This window comes from Cyclopterus lumpus, chromosome 10 (assembly GCF_009769545.1).
Source record: "Cyclopterus lumpus isolate fCycLum1 chromosome 10, fCycLum1.pri, whole genome shotgun sequence".
Classification (NCBI taxonomy): domain Eukaryota; kingdom Metazoa; phylum Chordata; class Actinopteri; order Perciformes; family Cyclopteridae; genus Cyclopterus; species Cyclopterus lumpus.
Genome location: NC_046975.1, coordinates 16,500,135 through 16,521,022, shown reverse-complemented (window position 1 = coordinate 16,521,022; position 20,888 = coordinate 16,500,135). Strand labels below are relative to the sequence as shown.

Genomic DNA, 20,888 nt, shown 5'->3' with positions numbered 1-20,888 from the left:
TATTTGAATCACTGAAAATATCAGAGATAGACAGCAATTCAGACGTCTGGAGGAAAGCGACCAGCTTCAAGCTCCGAAACAAATCAAATCACATCACATCTCTAACTGCAAAATACAGATTAAATGTTATTACTTCTTGCCTCACGTATCTATTTACCTCATCATTACTATTTCACCTTTAGAGTGCTGCTGGTTTTATCAATGAACTGTGTGTTTAAGTAGGTGTGTGTGTGTGTTTATGGCGAGGGGAGGGTTTCTGTGTGTGTGTAGGCTTGTAACTGTTCACAGTTTGTTTCTCAAGAGAAGTAGTATTTATGTTGCTTAATCATGTGCAACAGAACCTTGTGGGTCTTGTTTTAGTCTTCTAGTCAATTGTTTATGGGCTATATTACTGTACCGACGGGGGTGGGAATAATATCCGAGTAGCACTAGTACCAATCAATTAGCTGTTGTGTAGGTAAAAGGATGAGTGCTGCCCTAAAAGGCCCCTGGGTGCTAGCATACTTTCTGCTTCGTGGTTTCTCATTTATTTTATTTTACGAATGTGCCCATAGAGCTAGTTGTGGAATCTGAAGGTGGTGGTGGTGTGGGGGGGGGGGGATTTCATGTAGCCTTTAAGTCACTGGCAGTATATCTCCTGCAGAGCAGCAGTGGTATGCAACTCTGATGCCTGAACCTGAATCATGTTTGACGTATGTCTGCACTTTACAGGCCTGAAATCTCTTGTAAACAATGATCGCTCTATCCTGCCCTCTCATTGCTCTCTTTCTCTTTCACTACCCTTTGAGCTCCTTTCTTTGACATTCGGCCTCACCCGCCTGTCTCTGTTTCCCTCGGCTCATTTCTACTCCATTTTTTCCTTGATCCTTCCGGCCTGACAATGCCCACGTCCATTCTAGCCTGTTCCACAAATTATTCTGCCCTTTGTTTCCACCAGCCATCAGGCCCAGACAACGTGCTGGGACCATCCAAAGATGACAGAACTGTACCAAGCACTGGGTGAGTAAGGAGACCATTAAAGCACCCTCGTTGGCCCAGGACCCCCACTATGCTGCAGCAGCACGGCACCACTGGGCTCCTGCTTTGAAGGCCCTGTCACACGGCTAATTGAGGACCCTGTATTTCAAACACCTTAGGGACTACATCTCCACTGTCTTTAACCTACCCAGGCCCAATTTGTCAGCCTGTGATTGCTTTTTGCCCAGCCTTTAATTAATTGTGATTAAACAACATCATTTGTCTTACTTTTAATCTGATCTGACACAGAGAGTTTTCAAAGGAAAAAGGCATGATGTCACATACACATGCTCAGCTAGAAAATTGCATGTGCACATACACATACAGTAAAACATAAACGCCACTAATGACTTCTGCAATGCACTGATAACAGGAAGAGAGATAATGATGTCCAATTTGTCGATGGCAGGATGGGTTTATTTTCCCCTATCTTTTCATTTAGTCTAATCTCTTTCAATCTCTCTCCCTCCATTAGCGGATCTGAACAACATCAAGTTCTCCGCATACAGAACGGCCATGAAGCTGCGGCGAGTTCAGAAGGCTTTGAAATGTATGTACAGTATTTCATCGATGGTATTTCATGCCTGCAGTTCTGGGATGGCTGGTTAAGTGATACACTGTTATCCTGAACCATCAATAATCCATGATGACAAGCTCTCTCACGGAATAAGATATAACGATTAGCTGTGGCACTTTTCTTTATTGAGTTGTCGAAGGAATCATCGCTCCTCTCTACACTACTTGGAAATGTAATTGGAAATATTCTCTCCATTGCCATTGGCTTTCAATGCAGAAATCCAAACTATTGGTAAACTCAAGAGCCACTAGAAACCACTCAACCGCTGGATTCCTTCCTCGTTTTCATTTCAGCCTGGATCTTTGGTGGTCTAGAAAGATAATTAGAGCTATTAATTGGTACATTTGACTTACAAAAGAAAAGGCAATTAGCTTTTGCTCCATGTTTGAGGCTTGAAAGCGTGCCCCATCAGGGGTCTGCGTGTACCCTGTGGATATCTGCGCGCAGCACAAAGTCTGTGACCGCGTGGACTGGAGGCATAGCAGGCCCCTTTCCACACCCTGCGTATGCAAATCTTGCTGGTTTGCCAAGGAGAATAAGAAGATAACAAAGTGGATGCTTGTTTTGAAGAGATGTTGTGCGAGGAGATTCCACTTACCCACATTTATATAAATTGTCTTAGAGGAATGCAAAGACAGACAAATTGTGTTGAACTGCATCGCAAACAACGTTAAAGTGCATTACCGCTATCCCCTGGAATAGAGTGTGGATCGGGAAATGTGTATGCATGGAAGGCCAGACCGACGCACACCCTCAATGCGTTTTTCGGGGCATTAGTATGTCCTACTCCGGCAAAACCCTCTCACTTTTTGCAAATTTTTCTAACTATGCTGATTCTCCCAATGCTTTTCCTCATGATGATTTTTCCCTACCTCAAACCTGGCCTTTCTTTCTCCCTCTTTATTAGATTAGATTAGATTTGATTCAACTTTATTGTCATTGCACATGTACTAGTACAGAGCAACGAAATGCAGTTTGGCATCCAACCAGAAGTGCAACAGAGAGTATAACAATAAATACAGATTAAAAAAATACAATACAGATGAAATTAACATTAAATAGTGTAGAATATAAACGGAGACTACTATAAATGGAAACTATGTGCAAATATTCAGTGCATATTTACTTGAGTGCAAACAGATTGTATGAAAGTATCAAAGTGACTGAAGTGCATGATAGAGTGGTGTAGTGTAATGGGGGTCAGAGGGGGGTAGAGTTCAGAAGGGTAACAGCTCTGGGGAAAAAGCTGTTCCTAAGACGGCTGTCCTTGACCGCAAGCTCCTGAAGCGCCTGCCTGAGGGCAGGAGGGAGAACAGTCTGTGAGCAGGGTGAGAAGAGTCCTTCAGGATGCTGTGGGCTCGACGCAGGCAGCGTTTCTTCTGGACCTCCTCAATGCTTGGAAGTGGAGTACCTGTGATGTGCTGGGCGATCTTCTCCACCCGTTGCAATCTCTTGCGCTCCTTTATCCGACCGACTCCATATTTGCCACTACAAGACGCCAATTTTGCCCTTTTCCTCCCTCATGTTACCCCTTTTTCCTTCTACACCTACACTTGCAACCTTCCTCCAACTCTCTCTCTCCTCCAAGTTCCGAGTTGCTGTAATAAAAACTCAGCATGCTCAGACCACTGTGAAAAACCTCTTTCATTAACTCTCCCTTGTTCTTTCTCATTCCCGCTCTCTTATCTCACCCTACTAGTTGATATCGTGACAGAATTTAATTGCCAAGCTGCCTTGATAACAGAGCTCTCACTCTTTCTCTCAGCACACTTTGTGAATGATTGAGTAGTGCTGCATGAGAGCCCATCAAAAATACATTTTTCGGTGATTCCCTCACAACCCTAAGAATTCTCCTGATATCTCCTCTCTCTGTTCTACCTCATTATCGTACTATTCAATTATACCTGGTCTCCACGGACACCCTTTTAGCTCCACTCCTAGGGATGGGCCATCAAATTAGTTTATAAGAGCAAAATCAAATTTGTGTCACTGCTCTCGAAACATCTGGTTGGGCTTAAGTGTGCAAAGAGGGTGATGTAAGCACTGTGCTATCACCTCTGCTCTCATTTGCTGAGGTGAGGATGATGGTCCTGCTCTGTGTGTGTTTGTGTGTTCAAAAGTGAACGCCCAGTCATCTATGTGTGCGTGTATGAAAGTCTGTGTACGTGCTCTGAAACTGATCAGTTTACTATATTTCAAACCATATGAGAATATCACATCGTACACATGTCAAAAATATCAAAAATAAATGGCACATACTTAGTGAAAGTGTTGCAATTAAAATACTTTCCAGCATGTTCTAAACTAATAATATGTATCTGTGTGTGTTGTAGTGGATTTAGTGGCACTGAGCAGCCTCGTGGAGGTGTTTCGGGAGCAGGAGCTGCAGCAGGGGGAGCATGTGATGGACGTGGTGGAGATGATCCACGGCCTGACGGCTCTGTACGAGAGGCAGGAGGAGGAGCAGTCCGTCCTCGTCAACATTCCCCTTTGCGTCGACATGTGTCTTAACTGGTTGCTTAACGTCTACGACAGGTGAGTGAGCCGGGGTGAGATGTTCTTATTAAAATCTACTGGTACTGAAAGCTGCATTGAGTATTTTTTTTAATGTTTTATATGACATTGGCTTACACATCAAGCAGACACATTAAAACAGGATTCCTTTGGAGAATAATACTTATCTGCCTTTTAGCTCCACTAACTGCTGAGAAAAGTGTCTCTACCTACAGGAATGACTTTCTTTCAGTATTTTGGCTCACCGCTGATTCATACTGAATAAATGGCGTTGATTATACAGCTTATGTATCAACTTAAATATCAAATGAGAAAAAAGCTCAATATTAAGCCATCTTCCAATATGATTATGCTAATCATCGCTGACCTGGAGAACCCCTGAGCCAGTCCATTTACTGGTCCTGGGGTGTAAAAAGGTTTTATAAAGCCTTTTGTGGCTGCAAAGTGACAAGTTGGGATGGAAGACTACAAGATTTGAAGTTTATAAAAAGGGATGTGGAGTACGAAAGAAGTGATCTTCCCAGACCTCTGTAGCCCGGTCCTCATCTCTGCTTGAGGCTAACCTGGCTACATTAGTGGTTACTTGCATAATGCACCAGCATCTACAACTGAAGTGGCCTCTTTTAAATGACACACTCATATATGTCATTTAATGCTCATAACGTGTGGTAATAAAGCGACAGTTCAGATGAGTTTAATTGAGTTCACCTGGACTGGATTTTGGTACTATACATGCAATTGACATCTGGACAGTTACCTTTCCTCAGATGGATGTCTATTTCTAACAAATTCCCTTTATAGTCTGATTTGATACTTAACGAGCATGCAACTCTCCAGGGTGGCTTTTAAGGCAAGAATTGTGTGTTTCAGTTAATCCACGTCAGTGATATATATTAGTGTATGATGGTCTGGTTATCATGTTTTGGAAGGCTGCAGAGCCGGCATTGTAATGCTTGTGGTTGCAAAGGGACCCTTTCACATTACACCAGGCCATTTGAGTCGATGGTAGCACCAAATAATGGAGCTTCAGGTAAATACACACCATGTACACACACACACAGACAGACTCACTACGTGGAATCTTATGCCACTAAAAACAGTATAAAAACTATATTTAACTATTCCTCATAGTTCGTCTGCAGATTAATGTATGTGGTGTAATGGCTTGTTGTACAGCCATCTATAAAGAGCCAGAGTGCGGTTTAAGCTCCAGTAACAATGTCCAGGCACCGGGCCAATCATGCCTTCTGCGACACAGCAGAAACAAATCCTCTTTAACACCAACTTTCACCCCATCTTTGCTCCTGATTGACCGTTCTCCATAGAGAAAACACAAAGGGCCGAGTTACAGGAATAACCCCACCACTGCTGTAAATTGTGTCTGTAGCTCCTAACTACTCGCTGCTAATGAGAGACAATTAGAGAGTTTAGCCTCTGCATCAATTTCAGTAATTGCTTGTTGTTTTCCAATAACATAACGGCCATGAATCTGAATGAGATGTGCTTATGTTTGTGTGTCCATTTATATTTGTGTGTTTGCATCACAGTATATTATTACAGTGTGCAGATCACACGAGCAGGGCGTGTAGGAGTGACATCTCCCCGAAGGATCAGCACTAGAGTGCATATTAATGACGGCATGCGACACACTGCAGACGGTGTGTGAAAGATGTTGCTCTTGAGCTTCTCTCAACCGACTCCAGCTCTGAATCTAACAGGGGATAAAAACAGAGTCCTATACTTTTGTTTTTGAACACACTCAAGGCAAGATCCCAGCGCTGGAAATTCAACGCTGTCTTTGATTAAATTTTCCGATGAATGTTTTGTTCTTGATTTCTCACTTAATGATTCAAACGTTAATTCAATAAGCCGGAGGTTTCTGCCAGTAAAATCTTCCAGGCTGTTTTGGCACTTGAGCTGTGAAATGTCAACGGTGACGGTGTGTTTGTGTGTTTATATCAAGCTGGAAATAAAGCTAATGAGACCTTTTAAGGCGTCCATCTCACTGGCCAGTGATCATTAATTCTATTTATTCCTGTTGAGGACAGCACCTCTGATCCTCAAACTGGATATGAATATATATTTGAGTGTATATGCAGTAAGCATGCATATAATTGTCTAAGTGACATTGTGATCTTATTATTGCTCTTCTGGCCCTTGAACAAAACACTTCATCAAGTATAGTGCCTTTAGGTACTCTGGATGTGCTCTAATACAATTTCACACTGTTGCACTGACCTGTACTGTACTGCTTTGACCCACGTAATTCCTCCACACTTTGTCCCTCCCAGCAGGGCCGAGCCACTGTATGAATATATTACATCCACACAATACATTTGAGTTCATGCACATTCAACAAATGCAACCTCACAACTTTTTTCTTCTTCTCTTTCTTTCCACTAGTGCTCGTAATGGCAAAGTGCGCGTTCTCAGTTTCAAGATGGGATTGGTAAGCTTGTGCAATGCAGACGTCCAAGAGAAGTACAAATGTGAGTCTGATGCTTGCTCACGTGCCTAATGCATTTCCTCAACTGCAAACAATGAGCCAAAACAAAACGGCCCTGACTGCCAGTATTACATAGATACATCCACTTTTCTCTAATGGAGGAAATGCTGCTTTAAGGGAGAACGCTTTCTTTACTTCTGCAAAGTACATCGGGGATCAGAGACAACTCTGCCAAACCTATGCAAGGATTATTCGAGCCTGGCACACCATCTGTGCCAGCTCTTTTTGTATGTTCAGGTAGATGTGTGGTGGCCTTATAACAGTTTGTCCTTTCACTGACTGCTCCTGTGTTTGCCAACTGTAGACGTCTCTGGAATAATATTTGCAAATACATCTGAAACATTTGCATCATTTCTTTGAGATTCAGATGGTGGGTGCTTATTTCATCACCAATCTTTGGCTTGTGATTCAAAAAGGAATATTTGATAGAGTTTATAGTACTCCGCACAAACCCAATTTTGCATGTGCTGCTTTCACACCTAATTTGACAAATGCACCTCTTACTGCTCTGTCACTGGCCTCTAATTTTCTGATCAGAAAAACATAGAATATAAAAGAGTCCGTTGCAGAGGGGGTCGTTCTTACTTTCCCAGGGTCCTATGGGTCCTCATTATAAGAGATCAATACGGGCTACCTCCGTAGTTGAAATTGCAAAAGAACAAAGGGAGATAAATATTTGAAATGCAGTTTGAATGGTTTAAAATGCATTTCTTCCACTGTGGAGATATCTTGATAAGTCAAGAAAACTCTCTTGGCCGCACATTTGAGGTAACTGAAGAAGTATAACATCAGTCAGCTTTAAGCTGTAGGTGGGTGATTTAAACATATTGATCCATAGTAACATACATTGAACATTTGCCCAAGGGAAACATCATAGCTGAGAACACCTTGTGAGAGGTCTCCTAAATGTGTCATATTAAGAAGATATTGAGCTGGGGAACATATATGTGTTTTATAGATAATTGTACACGTGAATCATCAGTAGGAGATAAGATAACTGACCTACTAATGCTCCAATAAATCCATGTTTCCCTGGTAAGTGATGTACACTTTACTAAAGGCTTTATACCTAAAACTATGGGTGTGCAACCCAAGGCTAATCACTGAAAACAAACAGACACACACACAAAATAAGTTAGTAATGGCTGTTCAGATAGTCTTTCTTGTGCAGCCAACTCCAGGAATACACCATTATCTCACTGCAGGCTTTGCAACATTACAAGCTGCATGTTTCAGATGTAATAGGCCTATATACCGTGGTAATGTCTCTATAAAATGTGTCCAAAACTCAGCTCAATGTGAACATTTAAAATGTCAAACATGCCTCAGCTCTGTTTATGAGAACTATAAATAGGATGCTGTTTAACATGCAGGTGTTAAAGCCAAGGGTTGTCCCTGTAGGGTTGAATAAGTACACAGGGATGCTGCTTGTATGGGCATTGTGCAGCAGCCTCACACGCCTGTCAGAATTCATCTCTTCAGTGACAGACGAGTCCCAGATAGCTCGGTAAAGGCCTCATTCAAAACCTGACAAGACTATATGTCACCAAAGTTAGTTTAATTCCACTTAACTAGGTTTGGTAAACCTGTTGCCCGAGATTGGAGGCTCATTGTTAGAAAGTTAATGATGAAAAGCAGATGTGGTGTTTTTGTTTTTATACTAAAGTTATGGCATTATTTCGCAGACAAAGTGCCACATATTGAATATTGCCTTTATAATTAAAATCCTAATCAACATTTTGAAAAGCTGGGAACATGTAGCAATGAATGCCCTAAATAAGCAGATGTAGATGCGTAGGAGAAGTGTATGCAGATTTCATGCATACCAATACAGTCCACGATTAATGATGTTACATACTAGTTAGTTTCTGCATAATTGATGCATTACTTTATGTATTTGACTTATGTTCTGGTGGTTGCAGATTTATTCCGTCAAGTGTCTGGTTCGGGAGGTTTGACAGACCAGCGTCACCTCAGCCTGCTGCTCCATGAAGCCATCCAGATCCCCCGACAGCTGGGGGAAGTCGCTGCTTTTGGGGGCAGCAACGTGGAGCCCAGCGTCCGCAGCTGCTTCCGCGTGGTGAGGACAGAGTTACGGCCGTGCATGTCACGCCTAAACACATTCACAGATAGGCAAGAGGTGCGTGTTTGCTACGCACATGCACACATGCACACATGCACTATCAACAAAAGGAGCAGATGAAATCAGCCGCCTGGATTATAGAGTGACTTCACCTTCCCCCAGTCGATCAGATAAAGGCTGGAGTGGTGTTGAAATAATCTTGTTTTTCTGTCACAAGATTCAACTACTTATGGATTTTACTGGCCCAATGTCCCTGTTAATCAAGCATATTCACACAAGCAAGGAACATGCTGACCACCACTGGGGGAGTGTTCTAACACTTGATGCTTGTTTCAGTACTTCAATCAATGGCTTGATTGCTCCAACAATAAGTTTGAAAGCCGCCCTTCAAATCCCACGTTGCTATGCTGTTACAGTATACAGCTGGATCACAAACCCACTAATCTGTTAATTACCGTGTGCGAAAATCATGAGTGAGCTACGGAAAATCAGAACAGGACTTGTCTGTGCCAAGACAAGATTTAAAATACAGAAACAGAATAATAAAGGCAGAAACTTCAAAACTGAGTGGCAAAATCGAACATTTGCCTTTTGAAGATTTCCATTAAAATCCAAGTCTGAAAAAATGACGACGTCAGATACACAAAGCCTATTGTGTTTTACATCAGCAGAGTCTGGCTTTCCTTCGGAAGAAAGTTATAAGTATTTTACCTCAAGAAGCCCCTATTGCACTACACATAGTCAGAGGGTTGCCTTACAAACATCACTTCATATGAATAATGCATTGCTTTTAATGTACATGAAATAAAGTAAGTGGGAGATAATGCATGATGTTTCCAAGAGTTTCACAGAGTTCAGTAGCTGACGGAGCGAAAACAAATGAGGAGGCATGTTCAAAGCATGAATTGATTTTTTCTTTCCCTCCTTTGCTTGTTCATAATGTGTTAAGACTTGCAGGAACTTTACCATGTGACATTCAGTTAGGGAGTAGATAGGAGGAGGCCACAGATTTTCATTAGAAGGTGGCCTATGCAATCCTTTTAATTCACACATTTTTTAGGAATATCCTAATTATACACCCTTTATTCTGGTCCATGCTTTCTGGACCAGCTACAGCTGACTTAAATACATTTCTCCATGTCACGCATTTAGTTGAAGATGAAATATCCATGTAATGCGAATTGGGGGTTGACCTGCAAATGAGTGAGTCAGTGTGTGGAGATGTTGCTAGCACCTCTTGTGGACACTGACTTTTAGACTCTGCTGGCAGAGGAGCAGATGGATTGACTTGGGACCGAGAATAGGATTGTGTTATTTGGTCATTTTCAGTATGAGAAATAACTCTTTAATACTTATTTGTATACTAGGAGAAGGGTTGCAAATAATTTAGTGTATATATGGGGCAGAAAGCAAAGAGTTTTGATGCATAACTGAATGTTTATCACTCTACTTTTGCAACGATGTTTAAAGCCTCCCATCTGCTCAGCGAGCTGCGTTGAGATGCGGTGGCGTGCTCAGCATAGGCAGTGCTACTTCCAGGTGTTCGGTATGCAAGCAGCTGCTATTTGACCTCCCACTTGGAGCTGGCTACTTTACTACCAGAGAGAAGCTCCTTCATCCCCGGGAGACCTCTGTACACCTCAGTCTGTGTGATCAGTGCACACACACACACACACACACACACACATTTATTATGCTACTCTGCTTGAGCGGTGGAGGAAGCCCAAGGGAAATCAACCTCTTAATGCATCTCTGATGCAGACTTAATGAGAATTTAGCACATCACGGATTTCAGTACTTGGCGAGTCATTCTTTTATTAGGTTGACTTCCTTTTTATCCCACTTTCTGTAATTCTCAACAAGGTGTCTGCAGGAGGGACGGACTGCATGCAGACACACAAACACACATATAGAATACACAGAGACACAGAAGTTGTGTCTGCTTTGTTTTAGCTTTAGAATTGTTTAAGTAGTTGCATAGAAGCTAAATATATCCCAAAGTGTTGTACATCTTCTTTCACCCTCTCCTTCCTCCTTGTATCTTGTGTATTCTCTTTGGTTTCCTGTAGCTCAGTGCTGGACCACTTTTGGAAAGTCTCCTCTCATTACTTTGTGTACCTGCCCTGCTGTTGATCTATATTTGGATTGTTTACAGTCTCCTCCCTCCCACCTTCCTTTTCCAGGCCCCAGGGAAACCTGCTATTGAGGTGTCTCACTTCCTGGAATGGATGAGCCTGGAGCCCCAGTCGATGGTGTGGCTGCCTGTCCTCCACCGTGTGGCTGCGGCAGAGTCGACCAAGCACCAGGCCAAATGCTACATCTGCAAACAGTGTCCCATCAAGGGCTTCAGGTAGGCGTTACTTAACAGTCGTGGACTGTTGAAAAGAAAAGAACAGAGGATGTAAATGAGAAAGATATGTAAAAACACTTCAATCAGGGAGAGACCAGTTAGATAAAGAAAGGATGCATGTTATTGTTAACAGATGATATGAAATGATGAAGTCTCAGCGTCTTTGGCGCTTTGACTCTGCGGGGAGATTTGCAATTGAGGGCCGACTGCCCCGATCAGCAACGAGATAGATCCCCCCCGTGGAGTCCAGAGCTGGTGGTGGCTGATGAGCTGATGGAATGATGAGTTGATGAGGCTGATGGATCCGTGGAGACTGGGCGGAGATGGGGAGGTGGAGGGGTGCGTAACAGCAGCATGAAAGAACTGAAGGTAGGGAGACAGTCGTGTTTAAATGAGACAGCAGCAAGATGATTGGCTAGCCGTGTCATTGTTTCCGTGTGCTTATTGGATAGAGGGAATCAGCTGATCTGCGCAGCTGGTGTCATGATTGACGGTGCAGGACGATGACAGCAAGTAAACAATGCGTGAGCATGCGTGAGGAATGATTGGCAGACATGTGAGGAATAGATGGCGGGCTGAGGGGTCTGGTCTTCCTGTCTGAACTTGTGCTATAGCTCCATTACCTGAAAACACGTTAGGTAGATTAAAATTATCATTATGGGGGGGAGGGGGTGGGGGGGGGGGGGGGGGGGTGTAAATTGTAAATTAAACTTTAATTTCCTGCAAGTTAAATAGCAGTATACGTTAAAAGAACTGGCCAAAAAAGTATTATAGCACTATAACACTAACTTGTTAATACAAATATGTGGGGACATTTTGACAATCAAAAGTAGCAGCAAAGATATTAATTTTAATAGTGGCAGCTGGTGTTTTCATTATGTATAAGAATCGCTGCTCACTATATAAAAGCTTGTTACAGATGCTAGAACTAAGATATGATGTAAGATAATAATAAGAGCAGCCGCACAATCCAATCCGTGCTATTATATGCAGTTATTCAAGCAGGCTTCAAGCATCAATATTGATGGTCCTTGCCCGGAAACTTGTCTCAAAAGATTATTTTGCACAGATTGTAGTTTGCAGATGCTTTTTCCTGTTATTATGCAATGCTCTTCATTTCAATAATATCTGGCACAGAAAATAATTTGTCAAGCTATGTGGAAATTGTATTCAAATATTGATTTCACCTTCCTTTATCTGTAATTTTGACATAGATCAGAAAGCACATCCCAATACATTCTTATTACTTAAGATACAGTCCCTAACTTAGGTTGCTGTAATTGAGTGCATACCTATATGCAGCAGAAGGATGTGTGAAATAAGCATATCAATTTAACACACAGATATGCACCAGCCCTTTTATTCTTGGCACACACACAATGCCCTACTCTGCCCAGTTCTCTTGCATCAGTTCAACCTCTCTGTTATATTGATCTTGACAGGTATCGTAGTTTGAAGCAGTTCAATGTGGACATCTGCCAGACATGTTTTCTAACCGGCCGCACGACCAAAGGAAAGAAGCTGCACTACCCCATCATGGAGTACTACACACCGGTAAGACAAACATTATCCAGTGCTTTAACGGAATGTAAATCCAAGGCTCCAGGGACAAATAAAACTCAGCTGTGCTCGAAAAAATACTATTATCTCCTGATTCCTGCTGCCAGACCTAGATTAGCCCCGTCTTCACCGTAAGATCTTTAAATGTACACTGTTAGATATGCTCACACTGCCTCATCACAATCCATAATATGCATAGATCGACTACCACTCAACGGTAACATCCTTTTTGGCTCACATGGTGCACACATAAAGTACTATTTGGAGCATACGTTGTGCACTAAACCTCAATAAAACCAGAGTCTTAAGCGATTGCACGCAGTCTCCGAAGTCGAGTTAATTCCAAAGAGGTAGGTCAACTGGAGGGCTGGAGTGGACTGAGATTGTGCCATATTTAATCTCTAATCAATTCTGAGCTATAACATGTTTCAAAAAGCCATCCATACAATGATTTTTTTAATTTTTTTTGGACTGGACAATATTTTTTTATTAGCTAGCTAGAGTTTTTCACAACATTGAGGCACGCAGGAGCCCACAGATTTCTACTATGATATTAAGCCAGAGAGAGCAGCAGAAACTGAATGAGAAAGCAGAGAGAGGAATACATTAGTCATCTATAGTCAAAATGAGAAAAAGCAGTGCTGAGTTAGGGTGAGGATCAGATGAGGTAATATTGTAGAAAGCAACCTATTTAAGAAATCTTAAGTGGTGTAATTAGTCTCCAACCTTTCCACCAACACCACCTCTCACCCCTCCCCTCCCCTTCTAAATCACAACTCCAGACAACCTCGGGAGAGAAGATGAGGGACTTTGCCAAGACTCTGAAGAATAAGTTCAGGTCAAAGCAGTACTTCACCAAGCACCCGCAGAGAGGTTACCTGCCGGTGCAATCTGTGCTGGAAGCCGAGAGCTCGGAGACGTGAGTCCCGCACTTAAACACTCACACAAACAGACATCTCTGTTTTTCTGCCGTACATCTATCTACCTATCACGTTCACCCATTCAAACTCCTGCTGTTGTCGGCTCATTCTCATGCCCTGACAATTTTTGAGGCATTCTTTCTTGCTTAGATGGGTTAAAGGGATGCTCAGAATTAACATAATGTTATTCCTGTGTTCTCAGTCTGGCTTAGATACTCGGTTCACATGAGCGAGTCTCACCCAAAGGGAAAAACAAGCGCAATGAGACTAAAATCTATGAGATCATCAAGGAGCAGCATAGCCGAGGGCTACGACAGTACCCAGGGAGATTTAGCATGGTTATAGGTCCATATTTTGGCCAATTTGTGTTACAGTGAGGTCACCTTTTATGACCTCATGAAATATCCATGACTCCAGTGGTTGAAGTAAACACTGTTGTATTTTATAATGCTTATTTTATATTATTGTATAATTATTACTGATGCTTCGATGTATAAGCAGCATTTTAATGTTACAGCTGTAGCTGATTTACACGTTTTTGTACACCTTGTGGGGTAGTTTACTACGGTGGTTTCTTGCCTGCAAGGGGATCTCTCAAGGGAGTTTTAACATAAATCTGAAAGGCTGCAATGTTATCAACAAGACAGGGAAGAAGAAATGGCTGTAATTCCTAAACAGTTAATGCCATAGTTGTGTTATATCCATTGACATGAAGATGAAAGTCTGATGAGCAACTTGGGATGCGAGACTGGAGTTGGAGTTTAGAGATAACGCATTCGACCGGATTGTTTCACAAGTAGCCAGTTTACAAGATCAACTGACAAAGATCTAAATCATCTTCAGACGAGAGCCGTGGGGGTTTCATGATTGCATTTCAACAGTCATGAACATGAACTGTTCATCTACATTCAGCCAAAGCCTGCTCGAACGTGGTCAACACTTTTCAGACTGCAAACGGAAAGCAGAACACTTCTGATGCCAACATCTTGCATATGAATGCAGAATCTGTTTCTGGAAGAAAGGGTGCTCAAACCAATGCCTCAACAGAGGCCGGATCTGGAGTAAGGAAATCTGTCGCACACTTTATAGCAATAAGGTGCAGCACCTAACGTTGCAACATGAAGCCTGTCTTCCTCAGGGTAGGAAGACGCAGTGGCAGAGTAGATGAGTAACATGCCTGCACCCAGCCAGCTGTCTCTCATTTGGTAGACCAGGTTTGGGTCCATTGCTCATGTCTAGCATATGTCCACACCATATATATAAATATACATCATAAATACATCGTAGAAACCATCAAAACAAACTGGATGGATTCCTTTCTTTGTTTGGTCCATTGATCGGTTGTATTTATTCTATAAATCGTTTTTGTCTACACAGTCAATATGTTTTGGTGTGAATAGCCGTCCTGTGTTCTTCCTTATTGAAAAGTGATCTACTGTGACTGTATGCTCCAGATCTGCTAACTTTAGATTCTGAACCGCTCATCGCTCATAGAAATATGCAAATGTTGACTCACGAGACGTTATTGCATGTCTATAAAGCGTCTCAAGCCAAACATGTAGGGAACCAGCGTCAGCTTCACATTTTAAGATCATCATGTGTTTTGTGTACTGGTAACTAATGATTTCAAATAAAAATCTCTGGTAAAGTAAAAGTTTACTTAATTATAACACTTTGAAACAATTCATATCTCTTGCTTGCATCTTAACTGTGTTCACAACTAAAACTTCCAGCAACATGTGTAAATTAAGTGTTTTTTTTAAATAATGCAACCACATCCTCCATACTTGGAGAGTCTTAGAAATGCCTTGGTGAAGTATTAACATTTGTCTTCTGTTGTTCCCAGGCCGTGCTCCTCCCCCAAGCTGCCCCATGCAGACACACACAGCAGGATTGAACATTATGCCAGCAGGTACGTGGCCCACTGGCCTGTGCTATACATCAAATCACTACACCAAAGCCTCGCACTTTGCTCTCTCCAACTCAATTTTTCCTCTTCATATCCACTCCACCCCTGCTTCCACCTTCTTCTCCTCCCCTGTCTTCTCTGCTCCCTCTCCTCACCTTTTAGTCTTCTCTGCACACTGATTGAAGTATTGATTTGGCGACACTGTGCACTGTACTCCAGCCGAGGTAGAGACTGTTGTTCCCGTCCCTCTTACTCTCCACATGAACACACGCTGGCTGCCGCACATAAGCAGAGCAGTTGGTGGTTGTGTTTGTGTGTGTGGAGGTCAGCGAGGTTCAGTGTGCCTAACGGCATGTCACTTGCTCGGGCAGTGAGCCCATTGGTCACCTGGGAGCTGTTGGTGGGGATTAGTGTCCATCTGACAGGTTATAAACAGGGGCACAACACTGGACTCTCCCACAGGGCTGCAGAGCTGGACACACACATTTACTGTGTGTGTGTGTGTGTGTGTGTGTGTGTGCGTGTGTGTGTGTGTGTGTGTGTGTGTGTGTGTGTGCCCACTGTGTGTTACTTCCCTGAGGCTCTTACACACAACTGCCTTAGACACTGCCAAAACAGAGGGAACAGACACCAACAGGAGAGCAGGAACAATTGTCCTCTTTACCCCTCGTACCTCTCCCTTTTTTCCCATTCTCTTGTTCTCTGTTTGCCTTTTTTTGCTTTTTTATCTTTGATCCCCCTCTTCTATTGTTTCCCACACACACATGTATTTCTCCCTCTTTTTCTATCTCATGCTCGCTCTTCTCTAATACTTTCTTCTTCTCCATTCTTTAATATATTATCTGTTATCCTTTTACATTTACTCTTGTTGAGCTAATTACAGAACAATTGGTTTCAAACAGCTATTGAGTCACGTTGGTCACGTACATCTTAACCAGTATCAGGCTGTACCTGCCAAAAGCCTTCACCAAAATAAACTAAAAGAAGAAATGGAAACCAGGTGTGATTTGTCAAAAATAAGACACATTCTCCTCTTTTGCCTGCTGAGAAAACACCAGACCCACAGCTCCTACAGCTAAATGTAGTTTTTTTTAGAAGAGTCCACTGTATCTGTACACTATCTTAGCTATCTCATAGCAAGCCTCTCATCTTTTATCATGCAGAAAGCCATCTTTGTTTCTTCTTTATCTTTTTTCTGCATAAGAATTAATCAGTGAGGGTCTTTATTTGAGACAACAATCTATGATCACAGGCCTGTGCTTTCAGATATGGTCCTAAAACACCTTTTCTTAGCACTATATAAGAAATTATAAATGATGTATAACACACTATAGTTGAACGCAGATATTATGTTAAAATGTATTAATTTAAGGAGTTTAGAGAGACTCTTCCTGACTGAACTTCCGCTTAAGCTAAATTGGGCATAACAGCTGGTCACTGTCACTTCAGCAAATGTTACTCAAACAGAAGTAAATATTGATTGTGTTTGGGAATATTTTCAGTCACAGATCTTGTGCAATAGAAAGTATTTTTTGGGGGGGGGGCATTAACTGGAAGTGAAACATGTCATGCTCATTGATGTTTTTTTTAAATGATTTTGGACAACAATGGCAAATATACTTTGTCAGAATAATATACAATATCCTTAGACTTATCCTTTAAACTTGCTTGTTAATGAGTGAATAGTCTGTACATGTTTGTGAAGACTTAACAAATGCTTTACAACACACTGTTCATAATATGTATATTTACACATGATTTCAGCTCTGATATACTGTGTTATCAAGTATTCATTGACCGTGTATACACCAGTTATGGATGTTTAATAGAAGGATTTACAGATGCACTCACAACATCTTTAAATGTTCTTGTTGTATTTACTTACACCCATTGACGCAGTGTTTATGTACTGGTAATAAATGCTCAATAGAAGGGGTTAAGATAAGTTACCATTGTGCTGCATATTGCTACACAAGGTACAACAACACACTGTTGCATACAGAGGGACAGTTATATATTTCATAAAGAATATGTATTGGTATGTATAGCCCTTTATTAAATGGCTTTGCTGTGAAGCTCTTACTGAGACAAAGTAAGAGGCATTTTGATCCAATTCAGTGGTCGTTTTTGCTGTGTTGAATTGGACAGCATGCTTTTGGTGCCAGCCGCTAATCACAGGGTCACTGGTTCGATCCCTGGTTCCGCATGTCAACAAGTCAATACGGCTCTGGATGGTTAGGCCAGCGCCTGGCTCGGTAGTCTGCCGCCATTAGTGGGTGAGTGAAGGGGTGAACGAGAGGCATTCATGCGTTTTCATCTGGATTGCATTTACTGTGTATATTCTGCTCTGTTGTGATGTGAGGCGTTATGTTTCCGAGTGGTCCGTCGGTCCATTCTTGTGAACGCGATATCTCAGGAAGGCCTGAAGGGAATTTCTTCAAATTTGCGACAAACATCCTTCTGGATTGAAGGATGAACTGATTATAATTTAGTGGTCAAAGGTCACTGGGACCTTGCTAAACACATTTCTCATTTCCCATAACTCAAGCATTGAATGATGAAGTGATGCCATTTTACTCAGACATGGATGTGAACTGTAATGGTTGTCTAGTTGGCATAAAACCACTAGGCAGAAGTTATATTTGTAATCCATATGTAATTCATTGCCCAATATTACTTTTGGATCCTGCGTGCTAAAGAGACATTATCCTTGCTCAAAATAAATAAGTATTGATTGAGTTTGTTCTGCTTATTCCATAATGATCTGAGCACTGCCTAATAAGAGACAGACAAAGCAGTCTGTCTGTCTCTAATTTTAGTTTGAATTCATTCCCCGTATTAATTGTAACTCTCCGCTCCCTTTGATTCCTCATGGAAAGTCAAGGTGAAATAAAAAAATACTGTGTGTCGTCACTGGCAGGTCGGTGTCTGAAATTTTATATCAGAAAGGTGTGTGTGTGTGTGTGTGTGTGTGTGTGTGTTTCAAAGTGCCCTTCAGCGAAAAAAAGGGTGTATGTGTTAATCTATGGCAATAATATAGTCTCCAGTCATCTCAAGGGAGATAAGACATTTGATAGTTGGGGTTAGAAAAGCCAGATTTGCAGACATGTCAAACACTGAGACTACCTCTGTCTCCTCCTCATCTCTCTCTGTATCTCCCATTCCTCCCCCCATATTGATGCAGGAGTAGAGTTCATTCCTTTCATCAGCGCTGCTTCAACATGTTATAGGAGGAAGATACTGAAAAACCTCTTACCACTCTGTTAGGATTTCTCCTCTCTTACCCTTCGCTCTCTCTCTCGCTCTCTCACATTTCTCATTTCCTCTCACAGCCATTTACATTCATGCAGGAAGCTAAACACACATGTATGCACAAGATGCTCACACACACATACCCACGTGACTATTTCCTTTTACTTTCCGCCCTGTCATTTCTCATTTTTACCGATGTCCCTGACTGAGATGGCAGGTTGGCAAAGGCTTTCTGATGAACAGTGTTTCAGGTTGAATTACGAGAGGTCAGGTTCACAGGTCGGACCCCCTAAAACAGGACATGAATTAATCCTAAAATTCTCAAAGTTATGGTGTCATCAGACTCTGGAGAGAGATAGGATGTGATGTGGATGTCCCTGACAGCGTCTACATCACTCACCCCTCCTTCTTCCGTCCTTCAACTGACGACACTCTGCGAAAGATGATGCAGCATGCAGTGCGTTGTGTGTATTTGTGTACTGAGAATACTGCAGTATAGATTTAAGGCCGCTGCTTTCATGTAGCACGTGTGTGTGTGTGTGTGTGTGTGTGTGTGTGTGTGTGTGTGTGTGTGTGTATATACGTATGTATATATGTGGGCAGCCACATTTGCATCAGTGATTTGGTTCTCTGCACTGTTTCATTACCTTACTTGAAGGAGAAACCCACTCTTTGATCATCCAACGCATATTACATGTGATAGGACTGCAGCAGTGTGTGATGAATTAACTTTGTGGTGTACCCATTTTCACTCAACCTGCATCTTTTGAACATATCTTTCTGCATTTCCTTTCCTTTGTGTGTCAAACAGTGGGTGGCCTTGTGCATTCAGGTGTAAGCAGTGGGTAGATAATGCAACTGTTTTTCAGTCAAGAGGAAGGAAGAGCGAAGTGTCTTATAAATGCTTTAAGAATTAATTAGTGGTGACACAAACACATACACAAAGAAAACACTAATAATAATTGTTTACAAATCTCTTAATACATTATTGGTATTATTGCCATAAAACACCAAACAATGCCGCTGCAAAGCCAAGATAAGTTAGGTGCAAACAACTAAGATTTCATCTGTAATATAGATGCATAGCTGCACACTGTAAGAGAGTGTAAGAGTACACACAATACTGTGGGAGTAGTTTAAGTGTGTTACAGATTTTTTAGTATGAAGTAGCCAAAATATGCAGTGCATATGCTAAACTTTTGCCATATCCAGTCTAAATGTTGTGTTTCTCCAATTTATCTCTCTTTTTATTTCGAAAATAGACTTCATTTCTGTAAAGTGCTTTGAAATATTTCTCTCATTCACATACATCCACACACCGATGGCAGCAAGCTTAGTGTTTCTAGGCACTGGTCTAACTATTGGAGTGATCAGAGTTCAGTGTCTCACTGTGTTTTTATTTATTTATGCCATCAAAGCACCATGTATTTTTCTATTTTTCCCCCTACTGCAGTATTCTTATTTTGTTATAGTAGTGAAACAGCTTACAGAGCAGCATTCACAGAGCAGCTGACAGTCAGCAGGATGTAATGCAGATCTAGAGGCGCTGTCCTTGGTCCTGAAAAGCCACACCACGGCTTCTTCTCACACACCAGTAGTTGCTGTCCGTGGTGCTGAATAACAGCACATTTCTATCTTTTATTGCTGATAGACAGTGCAAAGTATTTCATCAGAATGGTATCCTCCTCTCCCTGTGCACATTTGTACAGCTCGAGTACAATGTCTGCCTCTCTGCAGTCTTGTCAGTCAGACATTTGTGGACAGTTGCGGTCCATAATACTAAAAGGCCACTGGTCTTATTCACACTACTTAAAAGCTTAAATGTACTGATTGTTTGTTTTATCTTCCATTCGAGGAAGTGTATCTCGCCAGTGGTTGATAATATTAATATGTTGCTTTTGCTTTTTCCTGTATTTCTTTCTGACTCATCCACTCTCTTGTATTTCTGTTTTGTGTGTCTGTTTCTATATGTGTGTGTGTGTGTGTGTGTGTGTGTTTGTGTGTGTGTGTGTGTGTGTGTGTGAAACATGCTGTCCTTGGTGTGTGTGTGTGCATGCTTGTGTGTGTGTGTGTGTGTGTGTGTGTGTGTGTGTGTGTGTGTGTGTGTGTGTGTGTATATATCTTTAGATTGGCTGAAATGGAGAGCCAGAATTGTTCGTTCTTCACGGATAGCCTGTCTCCTGATGAAAGTCTGTGAGTA

At 41.9% G+C, this 20,888-nt stretch overlaps 1 protein-coding gene across 1 annotated transcript in view; it reads left to right on the top strand.

Moving 5' to 3' along the window:
• The window catches only part of drp2 (dystrophin related protein 2), a 91,662-nt gene that overhangs the window by 63,419 nt on the left and 7,355 nt on the right, over positions 1-20,888 (top strand). Inside the window, exons 11-20 of the mRNA XM_034544264.1 lie at positions 938-999; positions 1,493-1,567; positions 3,928-4,129; positions 6,512-6,597; positions 8,537-8,694; positions 10,881-11,047; positions 12,490-12,601; positions 13,390-13,526; positions 15,374-15,439; positions 20,816-20,881. Coding sequence (XP_034400155.1) covers positions 938-999; positions 1,493-1,567; positions 3,928-4,129; positions 6,512-6,597; positions 8,537-8,694; positions 10,881-11,047; positions 12,490-12,601; positions 13,390-13,526; positions 15,374-15,439; positions 20,816-20,881 — 1,131 coding nt within the window. The remainder of the gene's footprint in view (positions 1-937; positions 1,000-1,492; positions 1,568-3,927; positions 4,130-6,511; positions 6,598-8,536; positions 8,695-10,880; positions 11,048-12,489; positions 12,602-13,389; positions 13,527-15,373; positions 15,440-20,815; positions 20,882-20,888) is intronic.